This window comes from Halichoeres trimaculatus, unplaced genomic scaffold (genome assembly GCF_033239565.1).
Source record: "Halichoeres trimaculatus isolate MK-OKI-2021-1 unplaced genomic scaffold, fHalTri1.1 fHalTri1_scaffold_13, whole genome shotgun sequence".
In the NCBI taxonomy this organism is placed as follows: Eukaryota; Metazoa; Chordata; class Actinopteri; order Labriformes; family Labridae; genus Halichoeres; species Halichoeres trimaculatus.
In genome coordinates, this window is record NW_027437191.1 from 22,943,261 (window position 1) to 22,965,260 (window position 22,000).

The 22,000-nt window shown below is 40.5% G+C and overlaps 3 protein-coding genes across 5 annotated transcripts in view; 1 reads left to right on the forward strand and 2 right to left on the reverse strand.

The window, feature by feature from the left end:
* Nucleotides 1-721: 721 nt before the first annotated feature.
* Nucleotides 722-16,263, reverse strand: sec63 (SEC63 homolog, protein translocation regulator). 2 transcript variants are annotated; one of them, XM_074685167.1, is made up of 20 exons: nt 15,974-16,263; nt 13,630-13,729; nt 12,387-12,501; nt 12,089-12,201; nt 11,951-12,012; nt 11,662-11,720; nt 11,399-11,449; nt 9,491-9,599; nt 9,307-9,401; nt 9,092-9,224; nt 8,334-8,426; nt 8,098-8,243; nt 7,868-8,015; nt 7,655-7,737; nt 5,649-5,717; nt 5,407-5,559; nt 5,153-5,317; nt 4,869-5,069; nt 4,662-4,766; nt 722-2,744 (listed from the first exon to the last, which is right to left on the reverse strand). In XM_074685167.1, the coding sequence occupies exons 1-20, from the start codon at nt 16,095-16,097 to the stop codon at nt 2,607-2,609; spliced, it is 2,262 nt and encodes a 753-aa protein (XP_074541268.1). In that variant the 5' UTR covers nt 16,098-16,263; the 3' UTR covers nt 722-2,606. The 2 variants fall into 2 exon arrangements, with proteins under 2 accessions (XP_074541268.1, XP_074541267.1); XM_074685166.1 differs by having other exon boundaries at nt 5,407-5,562.
* Nucleotides 16,264-17,558: 1,295 nt separating this feature from the next.
* The window catches only part of iyd (iodotyrosine deiodinase), a 50,484-nt gene continuing 46,042 nt past the window's right edge, over nt 17,559-22,000 (reverse strand). For both annotated transcript variants that reach the window (XM_074685678.1, XM_074685680.1), the window contains exons 4-8: nt 19,612-19,856; nt 18,371-18,568; nt 18,106-18,265; nt 17,861-18,017; nt 17,559-17,776 (exon numbers count right to left, since the gene is read on the reverse strand). In XM_074685678.1, coding sequence (XP_074541779.1) covers nt 17,594-17,776; nt 17,861-18,017; nt 18,106-18,265; nt 18,371-18,568; nt 19,612-19,804 — 891 coding nt within the window. In that variant the 5' untranslated portion in view covers nt 19,805-19,856 and the 3' untranslated portion in view covers nt 17,559-17,593. The remainder of the gene's footprint in view (nt 17,777-17,860; nt 18,018-18,105; nt 18,266-18,370; nt 18,569-19,611; nt 19,857-22,000) is intronic.
* The window catches only part of ppp1r14c (protein phosphatase 1, regulatory (inhibitor) subunit 14C), a 30,322-nt gene continuing 29,096 nt past the window's right edge, over nt 20,775-22,000 (forward strand). The window contains exon 1 of the mRNA XM_074685682.1: nt 20,775-21,151. Coding sequence (XP_074541783.1) covers nt 20,918-21,151 — 234 coding nt within the window. The 5' untranslated portion in view covers nt 20,775-20,917. The remainder of the gene's footprint in view (nt 21,152-22,000) is intronic.

The window sequence follows — 22,000 nt, forward strand, 5'->3', positions numbered from 1 at the left end:
AAATTATGAGTTAAATGTCGGAATTTTGAAAAAAAGTAGAAACTATGAGATATATGTCTTCACTGTGAGATTAATCAAAATTACGAGATCAATAGTAAAAACTATGAGTTGAATATAAGAAATATGTGATATAAAGTCTGATTTAAAATTCTGAGATAAATGTCAAAATTATATATATATATATATATATATATATATATATATATATATATATATATATATATATATATATATATATATATATATATATATATGTCATAATAAATAGGTAACTGTCAGAACTTTGAGCTTAAAAGTCAAAATTTGACAATGTATAATTGCGAGATAGGAGGATAAAAATACTTGTAAAGAAATTGTGGGACAGAAAAAGCCTAAATAATTTAGTGTATTGCAATTATGAGTATGAAATACTGATTTAGAAATAAAACTTCAAGTTACAGTCACAAGTCATAAAAATAATGATATTTCTGATATTTTTTTCTACAGATGTATTTGTCATTTAAGCTGAGTCACCCCCATTTTTAATTGACATGATGAAAATGGGCTTTCAAAATCATGTTGATCAGATCAAACATATTTAGGTTTGCTGTAAAAATCAGCTTGTTTTGGTGGATGTGTGTGTTGTTAGTGGTGTTTTATGCTAGCAGCCTCTAGTGGAACTACAGTTTTTTAAGAACTCTTCATTGACAACCAGCAGCTCAGAGCCAATCATATCATCAGGTCATTTAAAAGGTTTTATTTGAAATGATTTTAAATACAAATAATATATTTTTCCATTTACAATGACAGTTCCTTTGTAAACAAAAGTGGCAGATAGATAGTCATTGGGTAGTTTGTCCAAACTGAGGCGGCCTGCCGGCCAGTCGCCTGGACGAGGTCTGTCACGGGAGAGATGGTGTCGTATTTAACCTCACTGCAGTTTGTTTTTTTTTCCACACAGCGTAAATCACTGATGCTACATTCTATTGCAGAGCGATAAATACTCAGAGTATAATATAACACCGGCCTTCAACACTATTACAGGAGGGGACAGTGTGTGTGTGCATGAGTGTGTGTGTGTGTGTGTGAAATTCAAACCTTTGACTCTCCTACATCGACTTTACACGGTAAGAAAAACTGTTTGAAAGAGAGAAAAATCACAAGCGGATGTTTGAGCTGAAAGATGAGTTTTAAAGAAAGCGAAGACAAATAGAGAGCGAGAGAGCGACAGGAGGAAAGTTGAGAGTTTAACGGAGGAACAAACAAAAAGGTTAGCATGGAAAGAAACAAGACGGACACTCGCTTACTAGATTTGTCAGAACGATGGGAAACACAAAATGTAGATGGGATTTCCAACAAAGGTCAAATTACTTCAGACAGTTTCCGAAGAAAACACTTTGCTTGTAGAGAAAAGAGACAGAGCCAAAAACTGGATCGACATATATGCTGATCCTCCAATCAGACGATTTATAAGAAGTGATATGTCCGTAAAGACGTATCGTAAAAGCGCTTGCTCGTATCTGAAACACTGAAGATTTTTACAAACAAAACCAAACAGATTATTTTTGCTCTCCCTGGTGCATAGCACCCACAGAGGTGTCATGTGGTGTCTCCGCTGTAACATAAGGCCGTTTTGGACAATGATTTTACACTGGAATGTGCTACAATTGTTTAAAAAAAAAGAAACAAAATAAATGACGAGAAAGGAGTTGCTTGACTAAAATGCAGGGACGATGTTTGTATGTCATTATCCAAGCCCCTGAAAACGATAGAAGAGTCACAGCCGTTCATGTTTACATGGACGTAAAATTATGGTAACACTGCATGTTTGTGAGTTTGAACGTTGAAGATCCACAGCATGATGTGGATCACAGACTTACAGAGCGTCTCCTTCTACAGACGGTGACCTGCTCGTGAGACAGAAAATAAAACTTCAAAAGAAGGAGACTGAACCATTCTCCAGTGCGCTGAGAGCAGCTAACAATCCAATGATTGACTTAATGTGAGCAGGGCTAAAGCTCGCATGTCTGCAGCTTTGAGAGTACAATAGAAAGTATCATTGGTGTGGAAAACATCGGTGCCGAGTGAGAATCAGGAGCGAGGTCGGTGTCATGACTCCCACGTAGAAAACTTTGTTAATATTTGCAGGATTAGCTGTTTTACATCCCCTCTCCCTCCCAACACGAAGAAAAGAGCCCAACAACAGGTCGTCCAGTCCACAGTGTGTCAATATTTCATACCTGTACAAACACATACGAGGCTACAAACACACACACACCATTCACCCGTACTGCAGCACACACTCTCACACATCTCCATCCAGTTTGCACAATCAGGCCGGGGTAAGTATTCACAGAATTCACTTCCACCTCAGCAGCAGAAGTCGTAATGAAGAAGTCTCTGTAGAAAACAGGAAGTGGAAGGGCAGGGCCACATGGAGGAAGGGACTCTGGGTGTAGAAACTGTCCCTGCTGTTTCTGTGTATGTGTGAGTGTGAGACGCTCCACGTTTGCTTCTCGAGTGCCGTCGGAGGATCAGAGGAAGGTGAGTGGCCAGTCCATGGGTAATGACAGGGGCAGGGAGGTGAGGTGGGGGCGGAGCATGTGTGTGTGTGCGTGTGTCCGCGCTCAGTCGTTGTCCTCGTCGTCTTCTTCGCTCTCCTCGATGCCATCGCTGTCCTCCTGCTCCTCGTCCTCCTCCTCTGTGTCGGGGATGTCCCACTGTGGGTGGTTGTCCAGCATGGCCTTTGCCTCGTGGACCTCAAGCTGGAGGAAGACACAGAGCCATTTTAATGCTTTGTAAAAAACAATCAGGGACCGTAGCAAGGAAAACAGACCGCTTGTACTAACGGTAAAAAAATGACTAGTGATGTGCATTGGTCAAGTTAACTGCCAAAAATTCAATGGAGGTATACCGCACCTTTGCTGGCGCTAATGCCAGGACTACAGCGCCTTTTCGGCTGTTTAAATACAGACATCACTTGATGCATTACTGTTTGAGACGAAATATACAAAGAAAGTGGCCAATCCTTTGGAAAGGTGGCGATGTGCATACAGTAAATTTAGATTTAGGAGAGACAACATTTTTTGGTGGACAGCTGAGATAAGGGAGACAATCAGAGTCTCAAGGCTTGCTGCCGTCAGTTTTACAAGTTTAATTCCCTCTTTGCTTTATGTGTCTGGGTCCTTCCAAGATGTGGACTAATGGTCATGTTTGTTTCATGACTGAAAATGTATATGGGCCTAGAACTGTATATAAAAGTGATGGAAATAGAATAGATTAGAATAGAAAAGCATAGAATATTCTTTTATTGATCCCCCATGGGCATTTTTTGTCACAGCAGCTGCAGTAAATATAATAACAATAAGACATATAATAAGAAGAATATGATATTAGAAATTTGTAGGAAAAATAGAAAAGTAGAAAGTACAGAAACTATAGAAAAATATTTCTATTTACATATAATAATAATAATAATAATAATAATAATAATAATATGATATTAGAAATTTGTAGAACAATAGAAAATTATTATAAGTAATATTATTATTATTATTGATATTATTATATGTAAAAAGAAACTATAGAAAAATATTTCTATTTACATATTTAATAATAATAATAATAATAATAATAAAAATGATAATGATGATGATAATAATAATAATAATAATAATAATAATAATAATAATAATAACAATAAAAATAATAAAAAAGAAAACCATAATAAATTAGTTAATTAATCAATTTGCAGTAGAGAAAAGAGTTTCTTATCATGGACTTAATGAGCATGGCTGAACAGAAATATGAAATCCACCACATGAGACATGAATTTTCTGAAGCTAAGGACTGAGGAGGATGAAACCTCAGTATTTCATACGGCAAAATGTTGGCACATAAAAGGATGAAGCTGTCAAAACTGGCAGAGAGTGATATTTTGGATAACTTCACATTCAAACTGGATCAAATTTTCATTAAATTAACATTACAAGTTAAATTTTTCCTGGATTTGGGTCACAGCTGGTCAGTGAGGGGTGAGGGTGGGCTCTGAAGCCAGGTCAGTTGAGAACCACTGATCTAAGTTGTATACATTTTTTGTGAAGGTCACAAACCAAAACAAAGTCTATCAAGTTAGGTCTCACCAAATTACTCTTGGACTCTGCACAGGCTGCTTGTATAAGGCTAAAGTTGTACATTGTGCAGAAACTCATCAACTCTAACAGCTGATGTCTTTAAATGAATGGACTTATCAAGATGTGAAAATGTGTCAGTTTAAATCATGGGGCTGAAAATGTTTGATGTCTATTGTCTGAATCTGAAAAGCAATCCTGATCAAATCCAGATCCTGATCCTGCCATAAGAACATCCTGACACATTTTGCACATATCGCCCCCTGTTGGAGAACATGTTCCTTGGTCAGAAGCAGAGTTTCCTGATGTTATACAGCATGTAACTGCAGAAAACTGACCACTGATCATCAGGTATCAAGAGACACCTGAGGGACAGGTGAGCTTTGAATTCATCAGTCTGTGATGTTGGAACAAGGAGGTTTGAGCACACTGAGGGACTGACTTTTTCAAGCATTCAAACATTCCTTTCAGAGTTAATAAATATGTTGGTAAGAGCTGCTGGCCCTTGATGACCCAGTATTCAGAGAAGCAAACACACAGACTTCCTGTTACCTTGAGTGGTTTGATCTGGTCCAGTCCATGGTAAGAGTCTGAACGGAGGATGACTGAATATTGGTAATTTCCTGTTTTGGAGGGGGCTGGAAACTTCAGCTCCACCTAGAAAAACAATAAGAATCAAAAAAAAAACCCACACTGTAAAGCCGTACTCAAAGCATGCTCACAGGGCGTCATGGCTCTGTCTTGTGTGTGTTAACCCACCTCCTCTGTGTCTTTTAGTGTGCACACGTGGTAAGGCATGGAGACCAGCGTCTGATCTCTGCGGTCAGCGATGTAAAGCCACCACCACTCCTGCTTCTCCTCTGGGAAGTAGAGGCTGTAGACCGGGTGTGTAACCTTTGACTTGGTCTCCAGCAGGGCTCGCTCTCGCCGCTGGATGCTCTGCTGCAGCGCCTCCCACTCCTGACACAAAGAGGAGGATGAGGTTTGGGTTACAGTGGAAATACAAACATCACACCGAATTATCTTCTTCTTCTTCCTCTGACCTCTTCATCATCGCCTCCCATCTCGTCCACCTCTGTGTCGCTCTGCTTGTCGCTGTCTTCGTCCCTCTCGCTGGGAGAGTCCTTGTTGGCTTCACCCTCGTCTGAGTCGCTGCCTTTGTCTGAGGCTTCGTCGTCTTCGTCCTTTGCTGCTGCTGGAACGACTTCCTGTGACGTCAACATGAAAAGAAGAGTTTATCAGTCAGGAGTTGATTACTTTCTGGGTAATAAAACCCCTGAGCTGAGTCTGGACTCACATTTCCTGCCACGTTTCCGTTGGCCTGCTTAGATTTGGAGGGAGCGGGAGTGGCCTTCTTTTTTGTTAGTTTTTTCTTCTTGGACTTGGCTGCCTTCTTTGCTGCTTTGTTTTTGTTCTGCCATACTTTCGTTTTGGCTTTACTCGCATCTCCCTGCTTTGAACAGAAACAAAAGGAAAGCTCAATGAGAAATAGAGAATTGCTGTTAAACTTCCTTAATGTCCAAACATTTGTTTTCTCACAATGTCCTCTGTGGTGGAAGTCTCCTCTGCTGGGCATGGCGTGGACTCCTGCGCCTTCTCAAATACGTCCTATACACACACAAACACGGAGTACACTGATGTAGATTAAATAATGTCAAGCTTTTCAGCAGTCAACCATACCCTCTAGTGGCCATCTTTAGTACTGTTTCTCCATAAGGGATTAGGCTTTTCATTCACAAAAGTTGCTCTCCAGTAACTCAAAGAAACCAGGGTCTACATTTAGTTCCCAGGTAGTATTTCCTCAAAGGTCCAGGAACTTTTGGGAAAGTGTGAAACACCCACAGTGTTTTTATTCTGCTTCCCTTCATCCACAACAAGATGACCCCCAGCTGTAATGGACTTGGGTTTAGTACCTCCTAAACAATGGTCTTCTTTAGCCCCGTTTCCACCAAGCTGTTCAGATTTGTTCATCTTAGCACGGCACGCATTTTATGGCGTGTCCATTGACTAATCCCGGGACAGATCCCCAAATAACCAAGACACCCTGCCTACCATGAGGGGGCACGGTTGGCAGTGCAAACGCGAACAGGACCAGGCTTAACCAAGCCAACCCGTACCAAACCATACTGATCTAGACCAGACTGCTTGGTGGAAGCAGAGCTTTTGTGCCTGATAGTGTGAATGTGTTTGCCAGCTCCTGGTGTTCCAGTTTAAAGAGTGACCCTGTAAGCAAACACAGAAGAAGTCCCCAGAAATGCATTGTAGTTTAGTTTTGGAGATGACTGATATGTTTTTTTTCATGGCTGATACCAGCTTTTAGTAGTCAAGGAGGCAGATAACCCATATTTGGAGCTAACATTTGCAGTAAAAGTGAAAATATTGGTGTCAAAATTTTGAATAATACAAACTTCAACACTTAATTTTGTTTAAACCTCTTTAAGCAAATGCTTATCAAACAGCTCCCAGGCTCATTAGTATTACTTATGAAGATAAATGTTGACTATGTGTGTAACCAATGAGATGGTATTGTGGGCGGGACAAAGCCGGAAACCGAGTAGTGACAGAGAGAGACGGACAGAGAGGTGTGGCTGTATCAGAGCCAAAAAAACAGTTCCCAATTGTTTCTTACTGACCGTCGGATTACAAAACATTGGCGCCGATACTCAGTATACTCGGCATACTCAGTATACTCAGCATACTCGGCTGACAATCTGTCTATTCTGTCTATACATTTCAAAACACTCTCTTCAGATATTTATAAGCAGGTATTTGATGATGACATAAAACCATTCGAGAGGGATGCATCCTGCTAAAAGTCGAAGCAGAGGATTCTAGCACAAATTAACCTGCATCCAGAGTGCACTGAGAAGAACAAGAAGTCTAGAAAGGTCAAAACTCCAGCAGCACTTGTTTCAGCTTTTGTCCTTCATCTGGGTTAGAGTAAAACATACTGCATTGTGTTTTACTCCAACCCTGATCCGAGTTGTTCTCTTCACTACAAGTGTTGCTGAAGTTTTGACCTTATCCAGCTATAAGTCACCAGGTAACAGGGTTGCATCTTAAACTGGAACACCGCTCCGTCACTGCCATGGCTTTTAAAATCTGTCTTCTTGCTTTAAGTGGAGCATTCCCAACATTTTGAATTTGCTTTTTCAGTGGAACTTGTTTCATTTGACTTGTTAATTTAACGAAACAGTCTGCAATGTAATAAAGCTCCATCATACCGGCACAGGCTGAGTCCCCTGCATGCTAACAGGCTAACTGCCCTGTTGCACATCACTTCATTCTGTTTTCTCCTTCAGTGATATCTTTGCTGGATGGATTTCATCCTTCTCTAACTGCCCTCTATTGGTCTCGTGCAGTGAAATTGCTTTTATTTCTTTCTCCAGCCATCCCTGGTCTTCTTTTATATCGTCACAGCATTCAAACAACAAATCCAGACAACAATGGACCACAGGATCTATTTTGGTTCCTTTGAGAGAAGTTCTCTCTGGTTGAAAAGCGCCTTTAGTGATAAAGAATATCAAAACACAATCTTTCCTTACCGCCATTCGTTTTCTTGTTAAGGTGACGGTTACTGTGACGATGGATCCTGCTGTGATGTTATTGCTGTCCTCATCATCAAGGACTGAAAAGACACAGGGATACAGAAATAAACTTTAAAGAATGGCAACAAATCTTCTAGAGAACACAAAACTGAATGAAGGGGAAGTTAAACAAAGCATATGTGTTTTTTTTTTGTGTATTTTCAGACTAACCCTGCAGTTTAGTGTCCATGGTGACGTGAGGGAAGCTGCCCAGCACAGCCATGACCTCATCATACTTCTCCTCCCCGAGGAAACGCAGCATGCTGCGTCTGTCCGAGTCCTTCAGGCTCACCAGGTCCTGGAGGCTTCGCACCTTATACTGAAGAGAAAGAATGTGTGAACCACTCAGAACAACCTCCTCTTCTTTCCTCATCAGGTGCATGCAATCACACAGTAGCTACCTTCTTAGAGATGCAGTAGCGGAGGTGCTCCTCCTCAAAGTGCGGCAGCTGCAGCAGCGGAGACTTGGACTCCTGCAGACCCTGGACAATCATCTGGGTCAGCTTCATGCAGTTCTCGATGGTGACCAGTCGAGGAGCGTGGAAACCTGCAGACACGCACACACACACAAACCAGAGAGAGTTAAGTTATTGTGAGCTGTAGCTTTAAATAGATTCAAAGTGATAGAGATGCATACCTCCTCTGCTGTTCGCCATCATAGTTAACTGACAGCCCACATTGATCATCTCCTGGAGGAGGGCTGGACTTTTCCTAATCACAAATCTCTGATCTGAAAGAAAAACACATGCTGCTTTTTTCTCCTTTATATCACTTCTTTAAAATTGCAAATTCTGCAGCTCAGAGCAAGTTGACACAGATGCAAGAAAAATTTTCAGGAGTTTAACTTCACAAACATGAACAACATGACCTGCCCTCATTCTCAAACCATGAATGATGGAGTTAGATGGTTTTAAAAAATACTTTTAAATTGATTTTCTGTTTATTTCCCGGACAAAAAAACTTTGTCAGAGATATATAAACCCTGGATTTCAGAGGCTGAACCTTCTTCAAACAGTTTGTCTTAGATAAGTAAGCAACCTTACCCCTGTGTGGGTGTGTTAACTATAAACTGAGAGGGCTGTGATTCATCTTGTGACTCCACTTTAAAAGCTTGTGAAGCTGTTTTGTTCCCATTTTTGGAGATCAAAGAACCAGTTCCTGACTGCAGGAGTTACTGTGGAAACAAAAAACAGCTAAAATCTCAAATCTAAGCAAGTGTTAGTCTTGTGTGAAGTAAAACTTGTCCTATTAGACTTAAAATGAGCCACTTTCACCTGAAAAGTCAAGAAAAATGTTGTATTTCAAGATACTAAAGGACAACAATGACGCATGAGTTGCTTGTAAAGACTGAAAAGAGTCTGCCAATGGGGTAAGAAACATTGGCCCGAATCCTACCTTCCTCTATTTCCTCTGAAACATCCATGCGTGCCAAGTGAGCAAGCACCAACACTCGGGCCTTCAGGCTGTAAGGATAGCAGAATGGAGGCTCCTTCTTCTTCACGTTGATGTTTCCTAACTCCCGAATCAACTGAAACACACCAGAGAGATGTTCAACACACACGTACTTGTGAAAGTAACTCTAAAGAGGAGTGTCAAACTGTTCCTCTCACCTGAGGCACTTCTATGTTGTCAGTGGGTCGGATGGTGGCTTCTTTGTTGCTGCGAGGGTCAAACTCAAACGCTGCCGTCAGCACCATGACCAACCCTGGAGAGGAACCACAGACACAAGAGATTATGAGAAATCAGCTTGCGTTAGCTGATCTATAAGACCTTATGGTACACATCAAAACTCACGCTTCATGTTCATGTTGGGCGTCTTGTACATGAAGTGCATGAAGAGCTGCGTCGTGTTGATGAGGATCTGGTCTCCACTGTATCGGATAGAGCGATACCACCATGTGCCCTGCAGGAGAAGAAAAACAAGAGTTAAAACAGCTGTTGAAAAAACTTTTTTAAAATGACATATTTTGGTCATTACTGCCTTTGAGTTGTTTTTTCAGGCTTTTATTCAGACGTTTTATATGTTATAATATGTATATTCAGGGCCTGACATTTACACCTGCCAAATGTGGGTGAATTCCAGCTGTGGTGGGTAACACGTCACCCCTACTAGCCACTTTGGCGGGTTGAATTATTTAATTGTAGTTTTCTGAAGCGGCATCTGAAAAACTAAACCCATTGCAATATGAGACTACAACACTACAACTCCCATGAGCACCGCTTGCGCGCAGTGTTTGTTCATTGGTCCATTCGCGGAATCTTTTGCTGACGTAACTGCCGACAAGTGCTCTGACTTTCATCTACAGCTTCCGGCTCGCATACCGCTACAACTCCCGGTGTTCAGCGCAACTGACATGATTTAAAAGTTTGCTCGCTTCTATTTTCCTCTCTATTATAAACAAATTCCGGGATCTAAGTCACAGACTAGCGCCAAAACTCCCATAAGTTTTTAAAAGTGAGAACATTTATCAGATGGAGCTCATTTAAGCTCACACTGCACCGATCTCACCAGCAACACTCACCTAGAGGGGATTTGAGTGGAGGAGAGGAGAGGAGAGAAACTGGTCACAGATATGAGGAGCTGAATGAACAATATCTAAACCTCCTAATATTCAAACATTTATCAAAGTTAAATGCAAAAAGTTCACTCTGGAAGTACTGTAAACAAACCAAGTCATTCTAAATAAATACGACTTATGGTCCAGTGTGCATTATATATATTGTTTTCCTATTCATAACGCATTTTTTTACTGATATGACTCAAAAAATATGCATGATTATACTACGGAGTGACTTATAATCCAGAAAGTATGGTATTTAGTTAATTACTGGAAAAATGACTGTTGTAAATTAATATTTAAGCAGACAGCGTTTCTAGATAGTTTTTTCTGTCTAGTTTTTATATTTTCAATTAATCTTCAACCTTCACTACTTTTTTATTTATATATATATATATATATATATATATATATATATATATATATATATATATATATATATATATATATATATATATATATATATATATAAATGCATAATTAATGTATTTCTCATTATTTTGTAATTGCTATAGTTGGAGCCAATCCTATTAACTGAACTGTAGCAGACCTCGTGAAGCCCCCTGGGGCATAATATAAAGATATTTTGACAAATAGTGTTTTCATCTGGTGTCACTTTGCTCTGCCTGTACCTGATAAAACTTAAACGGTACAGTGCATCATGTTACAGAATGCTTTTCCTTAGTGTTTTATTCTTTGGTGAGGTAAATTTTACACCGGAGCCTAAAGTAAAAGTCCTGATATGACAGGCAGTGCTGATGCTGGCTACCAATGTAAGCCAACCAATGTAAGGTAACAATGTAAGCCTCCTACACAGAGCGGACTTCACGAAGCAGATCAAAGTTCTGATTGTAGCCTACACTGAAATGCCACTAAGACATAAAACTACACTTGTGTTACATGATTCAGATAAATACTGACAATAATAACAGCAGTCTGCTCTACTCCAGATAGCTGCTGAAAATCACACAAAATCTGGGTTCTGACAAGATTTAGCTGTGATCAAAAGGATTTGGTGCAATTTTGACTGCTTTCTGAATTTGCTTGATTTAAATGTGATTTAATTGACTTGAAAATTTGTCGTCACAATGTATCTTTAATGTTTTGTGCAGTAATTGTTTTTGGGAACATGTGAGAAACTTACCACAACCACGGGAAGGATGACCATGAAGGCTAATCCATAAACTAACAGAACCTGCAGAGAGAACAAAACACAGGGCGTAAATTAAACCCACATAAAAACCCAAATAAAGCCTCACACAAGTTCACATTTTAAATGATAAATATGGTTTCTTGTTGTAGTCCATAATTTTTTTATGTGCCTGGTCTGCTTCTCCCTCAACACTTCCAGAAAACCCATGACAGCTTATGAATGAAAAGACACTGATGACATAAATACATATGTACCAGCATTGAGTTCTTCTGGTCGACAATCCAGGCAGGCAGCGCGATACCAAAACTGGTAGCTAAAAAACAGGAGAAATAAGATGCATCATTCTCACGCCTCATTCAGAATGCGCGTCCATGAACGAGGGAGACACTTCAGGTGTCAGCTTGGAATGAATGAGCTGTCACATTTTTAATTAACCCTCCATTGTTCAACACGTTCAGGATTTCACCAGCGCTGACTCATCGCAGAGTGTCAACAAACAAACAAATCATTCACACTGTGGGGTTTTCAGGAGGCTTTACTCACCTCCTGGACCATCTGGGTTGCCGTATGTTACCCAGTTATATCGTGACTGTTCATTGGTCAGACTGTGGAGGGAAAGAGGTGGTTAAAGGATAAATCTGTGATTTCTGTTTGCTCTGCTTGACCACTTTTAGCACTCACGCAGCATAAGCTTTGGCGATTCTCATAAACATAGCCTCGTCTCCTCCTTTGTCAGGATGGTATTTAAGCGACAGCATGTGGTATCGCTTCTTGATTTCTGAAAGTGATGCACCCTGTGGATAGAAATATATTTTAAACTTCAGATATCGCCAAAAATAGAACACGCTGTATCGTCTCAAAGTCGTGACGGATTATATTTCTCATCCTACAAAGTTTGATATCTGGTGCGCACAGCATAAAAAAGTGTCTTCAGGGCAGTTCTAGGATATGTCAGACTGTTTGTTATGAGTGTGCTCACCGGGTCCAGATTGAGGACTTCATATGGATTGTACTCCTGGTATTCTCTGTCCAGTTTGGACACTTTGTAGGCTAAGAGCAGGAACACAGCCCAGCCAAATAATAGTGCTGCTTTCCTGGAAATGATGAAAAAACAGAGAGAAACACATGTTAATGTCTTCTTTTGTTCTCTGCAGGCAAAATGAAGTGTGGTATAGAGGTCAGGAGCTGTGGATGTTTGACAGGGGACATTTTTAACACACTGGAGAAATGTTATTTCTGCAAAAAAGCAGAGCAAAGGTGAGGGTCTGGTGTTGTTTTTGTTTGTTATTAATGCTCAAAGTTGAACTTGTTTCCATGACAATGGCAAAACCCTATGGCCTGCTCTGCAGCATCTGTTGCTATGACTACCTCTAAGCAGCTCTGATACGTCTGAGTGGCTCCAGTAGGAAAGAAATCATGTTGGATATTTATAAAAAACGTCCCTGTTCGAGAGCTGTGAGGAGCAAATGGATGAGATCAACATTTTAAGCCTTGCTGCTAGAAAATAAGGCGGGGGTTGGTGCTGTTGCAAAAAGGTTCCTGGTTTGATTCCTCAATTAATGACAGCAGGGACAGGGTCCAGCATCCCCTTTATGACCCCAAAAGGGAACAGTAGTAAAGATAACAGATGGATGGATGAAAATATCAGAAAAGCTTCTCCCAGCTTGAGTAAGAAGAGAATCCAGACGAATGAAGAATTTATGAGCTCAGAGATAAAAAAAAAAAAAAAGAGCCGAGAGGCAGACATGGACTGTAAAAGAATAACCAAGGAAAAATATCTCAGACTGAAAAACACCAAAGATAAGCTCTATGTGAACACACGGGGTGATAAACAACGCTTTAAAAACAGGGTTGTGCTAATAATACTGTAAATGGTGCGGCTTAATGTTTAATACACACAGAGGTCTGCTCCACTCAGCCTTCACTGCAGACTCACAGTGTGGCCTTTACTTTATCATTACACCACAGTGACAACATCTCTGTCCAGCTGGAAACACACTTAGTGAAAAAGTAAACAGCGGATGACTGAGCTTTGTAAACACAAACAACTCACACGAGTCCGAACCAAACAGCAGATTTTAACGATGGAGGAGATGGAGCAAAGACAAACATGGTCAAACCTTCAATCACCTACCAGCTTCCACAACCATCAGCACCCCTTGAAACTGTCACAATCGTACAAATAACATCATTTCTCAAGCTTTTTTTCCCTCTGGACTCACTTTAGTGTAGGAACGATGCTCTGCTGTGACTTTATCAGCCTGAGCCGGTACCACAGACACCTGCCATGGACCCTCCTCAGGCTCTTCAGTCGCAGTTGTTCTATAGAGGGAAAGACACAGAGAGACATTTAATAACCACATAAATAACAAGTAACTGAATATGAAGAAATATTAATCCAGGTAGATCAGCTGCTGCTGCGGTGAACAGGTTATTTTAGATATGACCACAAACTAATGAAAGATTTTCTTTTCTTCAAGGCTTGTTTCAATCCGCAACCAGGAAGTGAGCTGTCAAACATTTGACCGATCACTCTGAGGAGCTCACTCGGTTGACCAAAAATATCAAAACCAAACTAATCAAATCTGATAGATATATATAACTTAAGAAAAATCAAAAAATAAATCTAACTGATTTAATAAAATACTATTTGAATTGGTTTGAAATTAAATCCCAAAGGCAAATTTCAGGATACTTCTTATTGTCAGCTTTCTGACCAAAATCAAAAGATTTTTTTTTAATGCCAAAAATTTGGACAAATTTTCAGCAAAACACTGAAGCACTTGTTTACTTCACTCTTTTTGAAATAAATTCAAAAAACAATATAGATTAGATCATATAGATTAGACCTTGGACACAGGAGGATTTAGTTAATAGCTTGCAGGAGACTGGAGAGAGATCGTTTTCTAAGCTTTGGCAGTTTTGTTAGTTTTCCATTAATGAAACTATCTTTTAACACCAGAAACACTGTCAGCTGGTGAATAAACAAAGCAGTGGAATCGGAACTAGAGGTCTAGAAAACTGTTTGGCAGCACAATGAAGAACAATCATCCTTCTCTACGTTTGGACTGTGTAAAGACTGTCTGGGGAAAGCTCAAGCTCTGTATGTTCTGCTAAAACTCAACAACTCTTACAGCTTTGAGAGTCCAAAAACACATTAGAGGTTAGTTCAAAGTTATGAAATGGAGCAGGAAAGGCAAATAAATGGTACGTACAAATAGTTCAGAATGCATGATAAGAAATATTTTGGGCTGAAAATGTTGTTTGCAGGTCGATATAATCGCCATGACAAACTCCAGATCCTGCCATAAAAACATCCTGACATATGTCCCCCATATAGCTCCCAAATGGAGAACATGTTCCTTGGCCAGAAGCAGAGTTTGCCGATGTTAACCCAGCATGTAACACTGCAGAAAACTGACCACTGATCATCTGGCAGCATGAGACACCTGAGGGACAGGTGAGCTTTAATTCCATCAGTTTGTGATGATACAACAAGTGTTTTTGAACCCACTTTGTGACTCATTTTGTTTCCAGAGGATCACAGAACATTCATATGTTACATTTACAGTTAGACATGCAACAGGTGAATCATTTACAAATACAAGCTTTGAAACAAAGTGTGCACTTGTGGTTAATTTGTCACTGAGTATCCTGTTACCACCCTGAATGAGGACACATACAGAACCTAATGTTACCACACATGAAAGAAATGACTAAAAGAGAAGCAGACTGTGACCATGGAATGTACATTTTGAAGAGAGATAGATCACTTATGGACAACATTTAGAATTATGGCCACTGTTTCAAAAGTTATTTCTTAGTCTCAATTTATTTTTGAAATCCTACTTTTCATTGCATATAAAGCTAATACAGTACCTTTTTATCTTTTGGTGTCTGAAATTAAAATGTCTTCATTTTCTGTATGAACATTAGAGGCCTGACCAGGGACAGAGGCTGCAAATGAGCTATTGCTAAACCCCTGTACATATGGCATCTACTTAGCAATGTTTCATGCGTTAGTCACCTTCATAAAACAAGTTAATTAACTCATAAACAAGATTAATTGGTGCAATAAATGTGTGACGTCTCTAAAAGCATATCTTTGGATTGGTTCTAGTTTAGTTAAATTGGTTGGCACACGTTTCATGGGCTCAGAGCTGATTTGTTGACAAACTGTCCAGAGATAAGGAAGCACAGGGACAGGGCTTGGTTTCACTGACCAGCGGTAAGCTTCATGTTTACAATGAAACATGGAATATTAGTTGGATATGTGCAGTTTAAACAGGTGCTTTGATAAACTGTGGGTATTTAGTTAAGCTTGAAAGGAGGCTGTGTGTTGAACCACACCAGGACGGACGTGAACACCTCCTCTGTCACGTTTACTAGCTCGCGTTTGTAATGTAAGGTGACGTAAGGGTGAGTCTTGTAATATCTACGTGTATCATTAAACTGCCCGGATTAGCAGACAGTAAACTGACTGTTTAAGAGCCAGGATGCTGTCTGAAGCTTCCTCTCGGTTAGGTTAGTGAGTTAGCGAAGTTAGCACCAGACATCGGGCCTCACCAGCATTCTGATCCCGGGGCCAGAGGTAATATGTGGCCGGGATCACAATCAGCCCGACGAAGGACGTGAGGAAATAGAAGAACGTGTTGCCGCTGTCATCGTATTGGAACTGTTGGCCGGCCATGTCGTAGCGGCGCTTCGGTGGCCCTTCTTCTTCTTCTCCACTGCTGCCCTCTCCTCTTGGAGCCCAAAGTGTCTCAGACTCCACAGACCTCAGCTAACAGAGCTAACAGCTAATAGCGCTGATCATCGGGGTACGTGGTGTACGCCTGCGCAATGAAGCTCTATGCTGCTCTTCTTCTACCGCAAGGGAATCAAGCGGCTGTGTCGCTACTGACCCCTGGAGGCGTTACTTCACATCTACTGTCTCTTCTTGTCAGAGCAAACAAATTGGGCCATTACGGGATAATGTGCTTTGTTGCTACAATTTAATTGGAGAAATTCTACTGTTTTATATTTGTTCTCTTATACCTTATTTTTGTTCTCACACATTTTAAAGTCATGTTTGTCTAATCTATGCCCTTAATTTTCCATGTTTTTGTTGGTTTATATCATTGATTTAAGTGGGTTCTTTTTTATTTTACCACCATGTTATTGTATGCTGACAACAGTGAGTCAAGTTTATTTCTCAAACTGCTTTTGCACAATTACAGAAGCCCAAAGCAGACAATCGTTCGTGGATAGTGACTTTTATGTCAGTTAATTCTTACTGCTATAAGAATCTAAGCACTTTTAAGCAACATTGTAGTTTTGCATTTTCTCCATTGTTTTCTTTGTGAAATGCTTAGATGTAGTGTAGTTTTTTATTAGTTTCATTGTTTGGTTGTTTGTTTTTTCTGCAATATGGGATAATTGACAGGGGAGAGATTCAGTTATGTTGTAAAATGCATTGTGCAAAAAAACCTTTAAACATCACACCATTTCCAAAAATGTACTTAATGAGGACAGATGAAGAACCATCCTCATAAAACAATAGAATGTGTCACTCAGTGTTATTCTGTCTGTCTGGTAAAAAACAAAAGTGAGTTTATATATGGAAATGATTGACAAAAACGGAACTAAAGACATTTTCCCCTTTGATTTAGTTTACTTTAGTTAGTTTTGTAAACTCGCCCCAAAGTTTAAGTTGGTTATTGTTTATTTCTAAATCCCTGTTTTTGATTCCAGTTAACATTTTTTTCTAATCACCTCTCATTTTTGTGATTTGTTAGTTTCCGTAACCTATTACAACCATGGTACTTCAAATGTATGGATGTATGCCTTCTTTGGGCTTTGGCACCATAAATTCCAGTCTGGTCAAAAATCTAGTGGCTCTAAACCATTTGCGTTTGAACCATTTGATTTCTGATGATTGACTGGTTTGTTTTGTTCTTGAGGTCTGTGCATCATATATTGCCAAATTTGACCTACCATTTTATCTTGATGGTTTACACACATGAACTGAGTTGCAAAAGTGCTTTTCTCAATGTCTTTTAGAACGTATTTGACCGTTAACTTCAGTTCTTTTACAAGACTCCAAGAAATACAACTACATGAGTTGTTTTATCAGCAAACTGAGAATAAAAAAAGACAAAATGGTGCTCTTTATCATGCTCTTTATTTTTTTGCAGAGTAGTTTGTTCATATGTGCACCATGATGCCATCCAAAGGCTTGCGTGTCAGCTCAGGCACAGTCGCATCAGACGCAGGATAACCCACGGGAAGTAACATCAACAGCTTCTCATTGGCCGGCCGCTTGAGGAGAACTCTGAGCTGGGGACCGCAGTTTAGAGGAGTGGATGTGACAGTGACCAGACCCACGTTCTGAGTGGACAGATAGGAAAAACGTACAACTTTAACAGAAGAGATATAACGGTCATATTTGACAAAGTAGATGTTACTGTTTACCTGTAAAGCAGCCAGAAGGATCCCACAGGAGATGGAGACGCTGATTTCATTGTAGTAATGAGTCTTTTTCTTCCCATTTGGCAGAGCCCCATAAGTCTGCTTGAAGATGAGGACAAGGTACGGAGCAATATCCAAATATTCCTTTACCCAGTTTGTCCTGCAGGAGGTTTGAAAGTTATACTTGGAATCATGCAGGTTCTTGTTTTATACACATTGATACTGGATTGTAGTGGGTGTGTTCCTACCTTAGTTTAGCCAAATCATTGACCCACTTGTCTCCCATTCTCTGTCGGTAGTTGACCTCCTCTTCCTCCTCCACTATCAGTCTGATCTTGTGCTTCATCTCTGAGTCTGACACAACCACAAATGTCCAGGGCTCTGTGTGAGCGCCACTGGGAGCCGTACCTGAAAAGAGGAGAGAGAAGCAAAGCAAACAGAGAAGAGTCAGGTGATGGAGAATAAGTGTTGTCATGTTTCCTCCAATTAATAGTACAGTAAATTTGAACACACCTGCAGTCCGAATGACATTATCAATGACCTCTCGAGGAACCGGCTCTGGGCTGATGAATCTAACGGACCTCCGTTGGTTCAACAGAGTGTAGAAGTCTTTGGACCTCTGCAGCATGGTCTCTTCAGGGTAACGTGGTGGAGTGTAGGGGACATGTTGACAGTCGTCCTCCTCATTGCTGTCCACCCAGTCACCATCATCTTGGAAAGATCACAGACAGAAACTATCAGACACAACTGATGTGACATGAAAAACTGGAGGTCTGAAGTTGAAACTTTTAGGGATTTAATAACTAACTGTTGAACCCTGGTTAACCTTAACTAACCTCAACATCAAGTGTAACCTGAAATTAAAAAATGTTTTAATTTTCAAGAGTAGTTGGTCTAAGATGTTTTTTATGCAAGATGACACAGAGAGTATACTGTGCGCTTTGCAATTTCATTTCACGGATGGCTTTGGTACACTAATATTTATTTCAAAAAAAGAAATAGAAATGCTCTAGTGCAGTCGATTCTACATTATTGAGATCTAGAGGGGCAAAAGAGCAGAGTCACTGAAATGCAAGTTGGTGAAGTTGGCCACAAGTGCTTCAAAAAATGTGCTTAGTTGCACATGGCTGCATTCAATGCTCCAGAAAGTTTTTAACTTTAAAATTTTGGGAACCACAAATTATTCAAAATGCATTTAAGATCATGTACTAACATTAAATTAAAGTTTACCTTCAGAATGTAGTCTTTAAGGAAGAAATAAAGACCTAATATTATCATAACAAAAGTATATATTGCATATTTTCCTCAGTTTATCAGCATCTCGAAAGACTAGTAGACTACTAATATACACTCCAAGCCATGAATAATTAATGATAATACAACCGAATAATAAATAAAATAAAATAAATAAAATATAAAATGAAATATAAAAAATAAAATATAATAATAAAATAAAAATAAATAAAATAAAATAATTAAATTAAATTAAGTAATAAAATAAAATAGGCTTCTCCTGCTCCCAACTGAAGCTAAGCCTGCATGCCCCTGTAGCGCCAAGACAACAAACAGGAAGTCTCTCAACCGTAAAAGTAGCCTATGTACTCCATACATTTACCCTTTGTTAACTACAGTAGTAGCATCGCTGTCCATTAGCCCAACCCTGTGAGTTTAAACTTTGTGTTTAACGAACAACTAAAGTTTAAAATGAGAATTTAAGTGGTTAAATAAGAAACTAAATGTCTTTGGGGTCTTACCATCCCCTTTGTCAGTGATTTCTGTGTCGTCCGTTAAGTCCTGGTCCACCCACGGTCTCGAGTCCGCTGTTTTTGACGCCACTCCGGTTTCCTTTGCAGAGGTGTCAGTCTCACGTGATTTCATCAACATGAAGCCCAAAACCAAACACAGTAGCACGGCCAGGACCGGCGTGAGGACGGAGAGGAGAGCCATGTCTGACCGAACGGAGAGAGGAACACCAGCACCTCCTTCTCTGACGGTAGACCTGCAGTTACATAACAGGAGTGGACTTATCTTTATGAGTCTAACACAGCTGGCTGCTCCTCCTTTATGCATGAGCTGAGTTAGAAAGTCCTGATTTTCTATAGCTGAGCCTTCTGATATGCAGATGTGCAAAAGTGTCATATATAAGTGGTCAAAGTGAGTCCGAAGTTCACATTTCACACAGGCTTTATTCAGGCCTGTTTAATAACTTTAGCTTACTTTCAGGCTATTGATTCTTTGGACAACTATTTACATCTTTTGCTTAACCTTGTATAGTTATTTTGTAGTACAAGCAGCTGATTGTTGCTGAACTTTGGCACACCCAGTCATCTAGTAAACTTTTGAGCATGAACATGAAAAATTATGTAATTAAGAGGCAATTTTGCAGCAAAGCATTTTTGCAAATACAGGTTTATGGAATCTGTCACATGGGCTACTTTTATAGTCTATATTTCGTCCAACAGGTGGCGCAAAGAGCTCTCTCTAGCTCCCACTCTCGATGCTGCACAGACAAGCACCATTGACTGAATTTTGACTTGCACACTGCAAAAAATACCCGATTTCAGTTTCTGTTTTTACTCATGTAACGTCCTAAAACGATTTTTTTCGGCCTTAAAAACATACTTTTGATCCAATAACAGACGTTTTCTTAATCTTTTCAGCTGGTTTAAATTACAATTAGATATTTAAGAAAGTATACTTGACTGTCCGTGGAGCTTTCACAAGAATTAAGCAACCTGACTATACATAGGCTATAAGACCAAAAATTTCTTCAAGAAAATGCCAATTGCATGCAGCTCATCGGGGTAGGGTATTTCTTTCTCCGGGGATGGACACAGATCTCATTTTAAAGCCAGACCTGCTCCTCACCCGCTCATTTCTTGCAGTGTCCGCTCCGCCTCTCGCCTGTCTCCGGCGCTGCGCTTTAAATAGCAGCTGTTTAAAAGCTCCTCACCATCCTCCTGTCCACCGTGCAGCACTCAGCTCCCCCTCAGCACCGCAGCAAACACCCCCCACAATCATTCACACATTTCGTCTACAAGCAGCCTCCACATCCCCGCAATGTCGGCAGCCAGCACCGAGACCAGCGCCCCGCTGCCAGCCGCCGGAGGCCGGGTCTTCTTCCAGGCTGCGAACGGCGTGGGCTGCGTGGCGACCGGCCCCATTACCGGGGACGACCCGGTGCAGAAGAGACAGGGGAAAGTGACGGTCAAGTACGACAGGAAGGAGCTGCGGAAAAGACTGGTGCTGGAGGAGTGGATCATCGAGCAGCTCAGCGAACTATACGACTGTGAGGTGAGTGGACACGCGCGTAATTGTCACAAAAGGACAGAAGGTTGGGGATGCCTGAGTGGAACCTGCCCTCTTCACCTGTGATGTTAATTTGAATGTCTCAAACAGGCTCTTTTACAAATGTAGACTTATTGTAAACAACTTTGACTCGCTGTGTGCCTCCGGTTGCATCATCTGGATGAAAAATGTGGTTAATCTGTGATTAAGACGCAGCAATTATCTATTTTTAATTCATTTCCTCAAAAGAGGAGTCATCCTGTACATCTTCACTGAAACAAACTGGTACTTCAGCTGTAGTGGAGCCTCTTTGTTCTCTGCGGCTCTGGTACCTGCCGGTTTCGGTCTGAGGCAAGAATAGCAGCAGAGGTGTTAAGGCGACACAAAAGCTGTCTGGTGTATTAACGTGGCTGGACTGCTGTTCACTCAGAGTTTGACGCGCTGTGTTGTCTCCTCTTTCATCCTGTCTGATTTACAGGCAGAGAGATAGGGAGAGATGGGGGAGGATGGCTGGTTCGGTGAAGCCAGTGCGAGTGAAACCACTTGGATGCGCCTTTTTACGCACAGACCATGGCTATGTGTGATGATCTTTCTGGAGTAGCTGCATGTTTTCTACTTCAAACCCTGTCCTTGTATTTGAGGTTCTTTTAAGTTTTAACGTGAAATGAGCCAGGCTGGTGTTTCTGTGCTTGTGGTAACGCGACGTTTCACCCAAAGTGAATTAATTCCTGGCGCGTTCCTGTGGCAAATGTCTGACCTTTTACACCCTTCCCACCTTCAGAGGGCAGGTCTGTCACCAGACGGTATCGACTTCCACATTATTCTGTGCTCACACGTTCAGGAGCCCCATTCTTT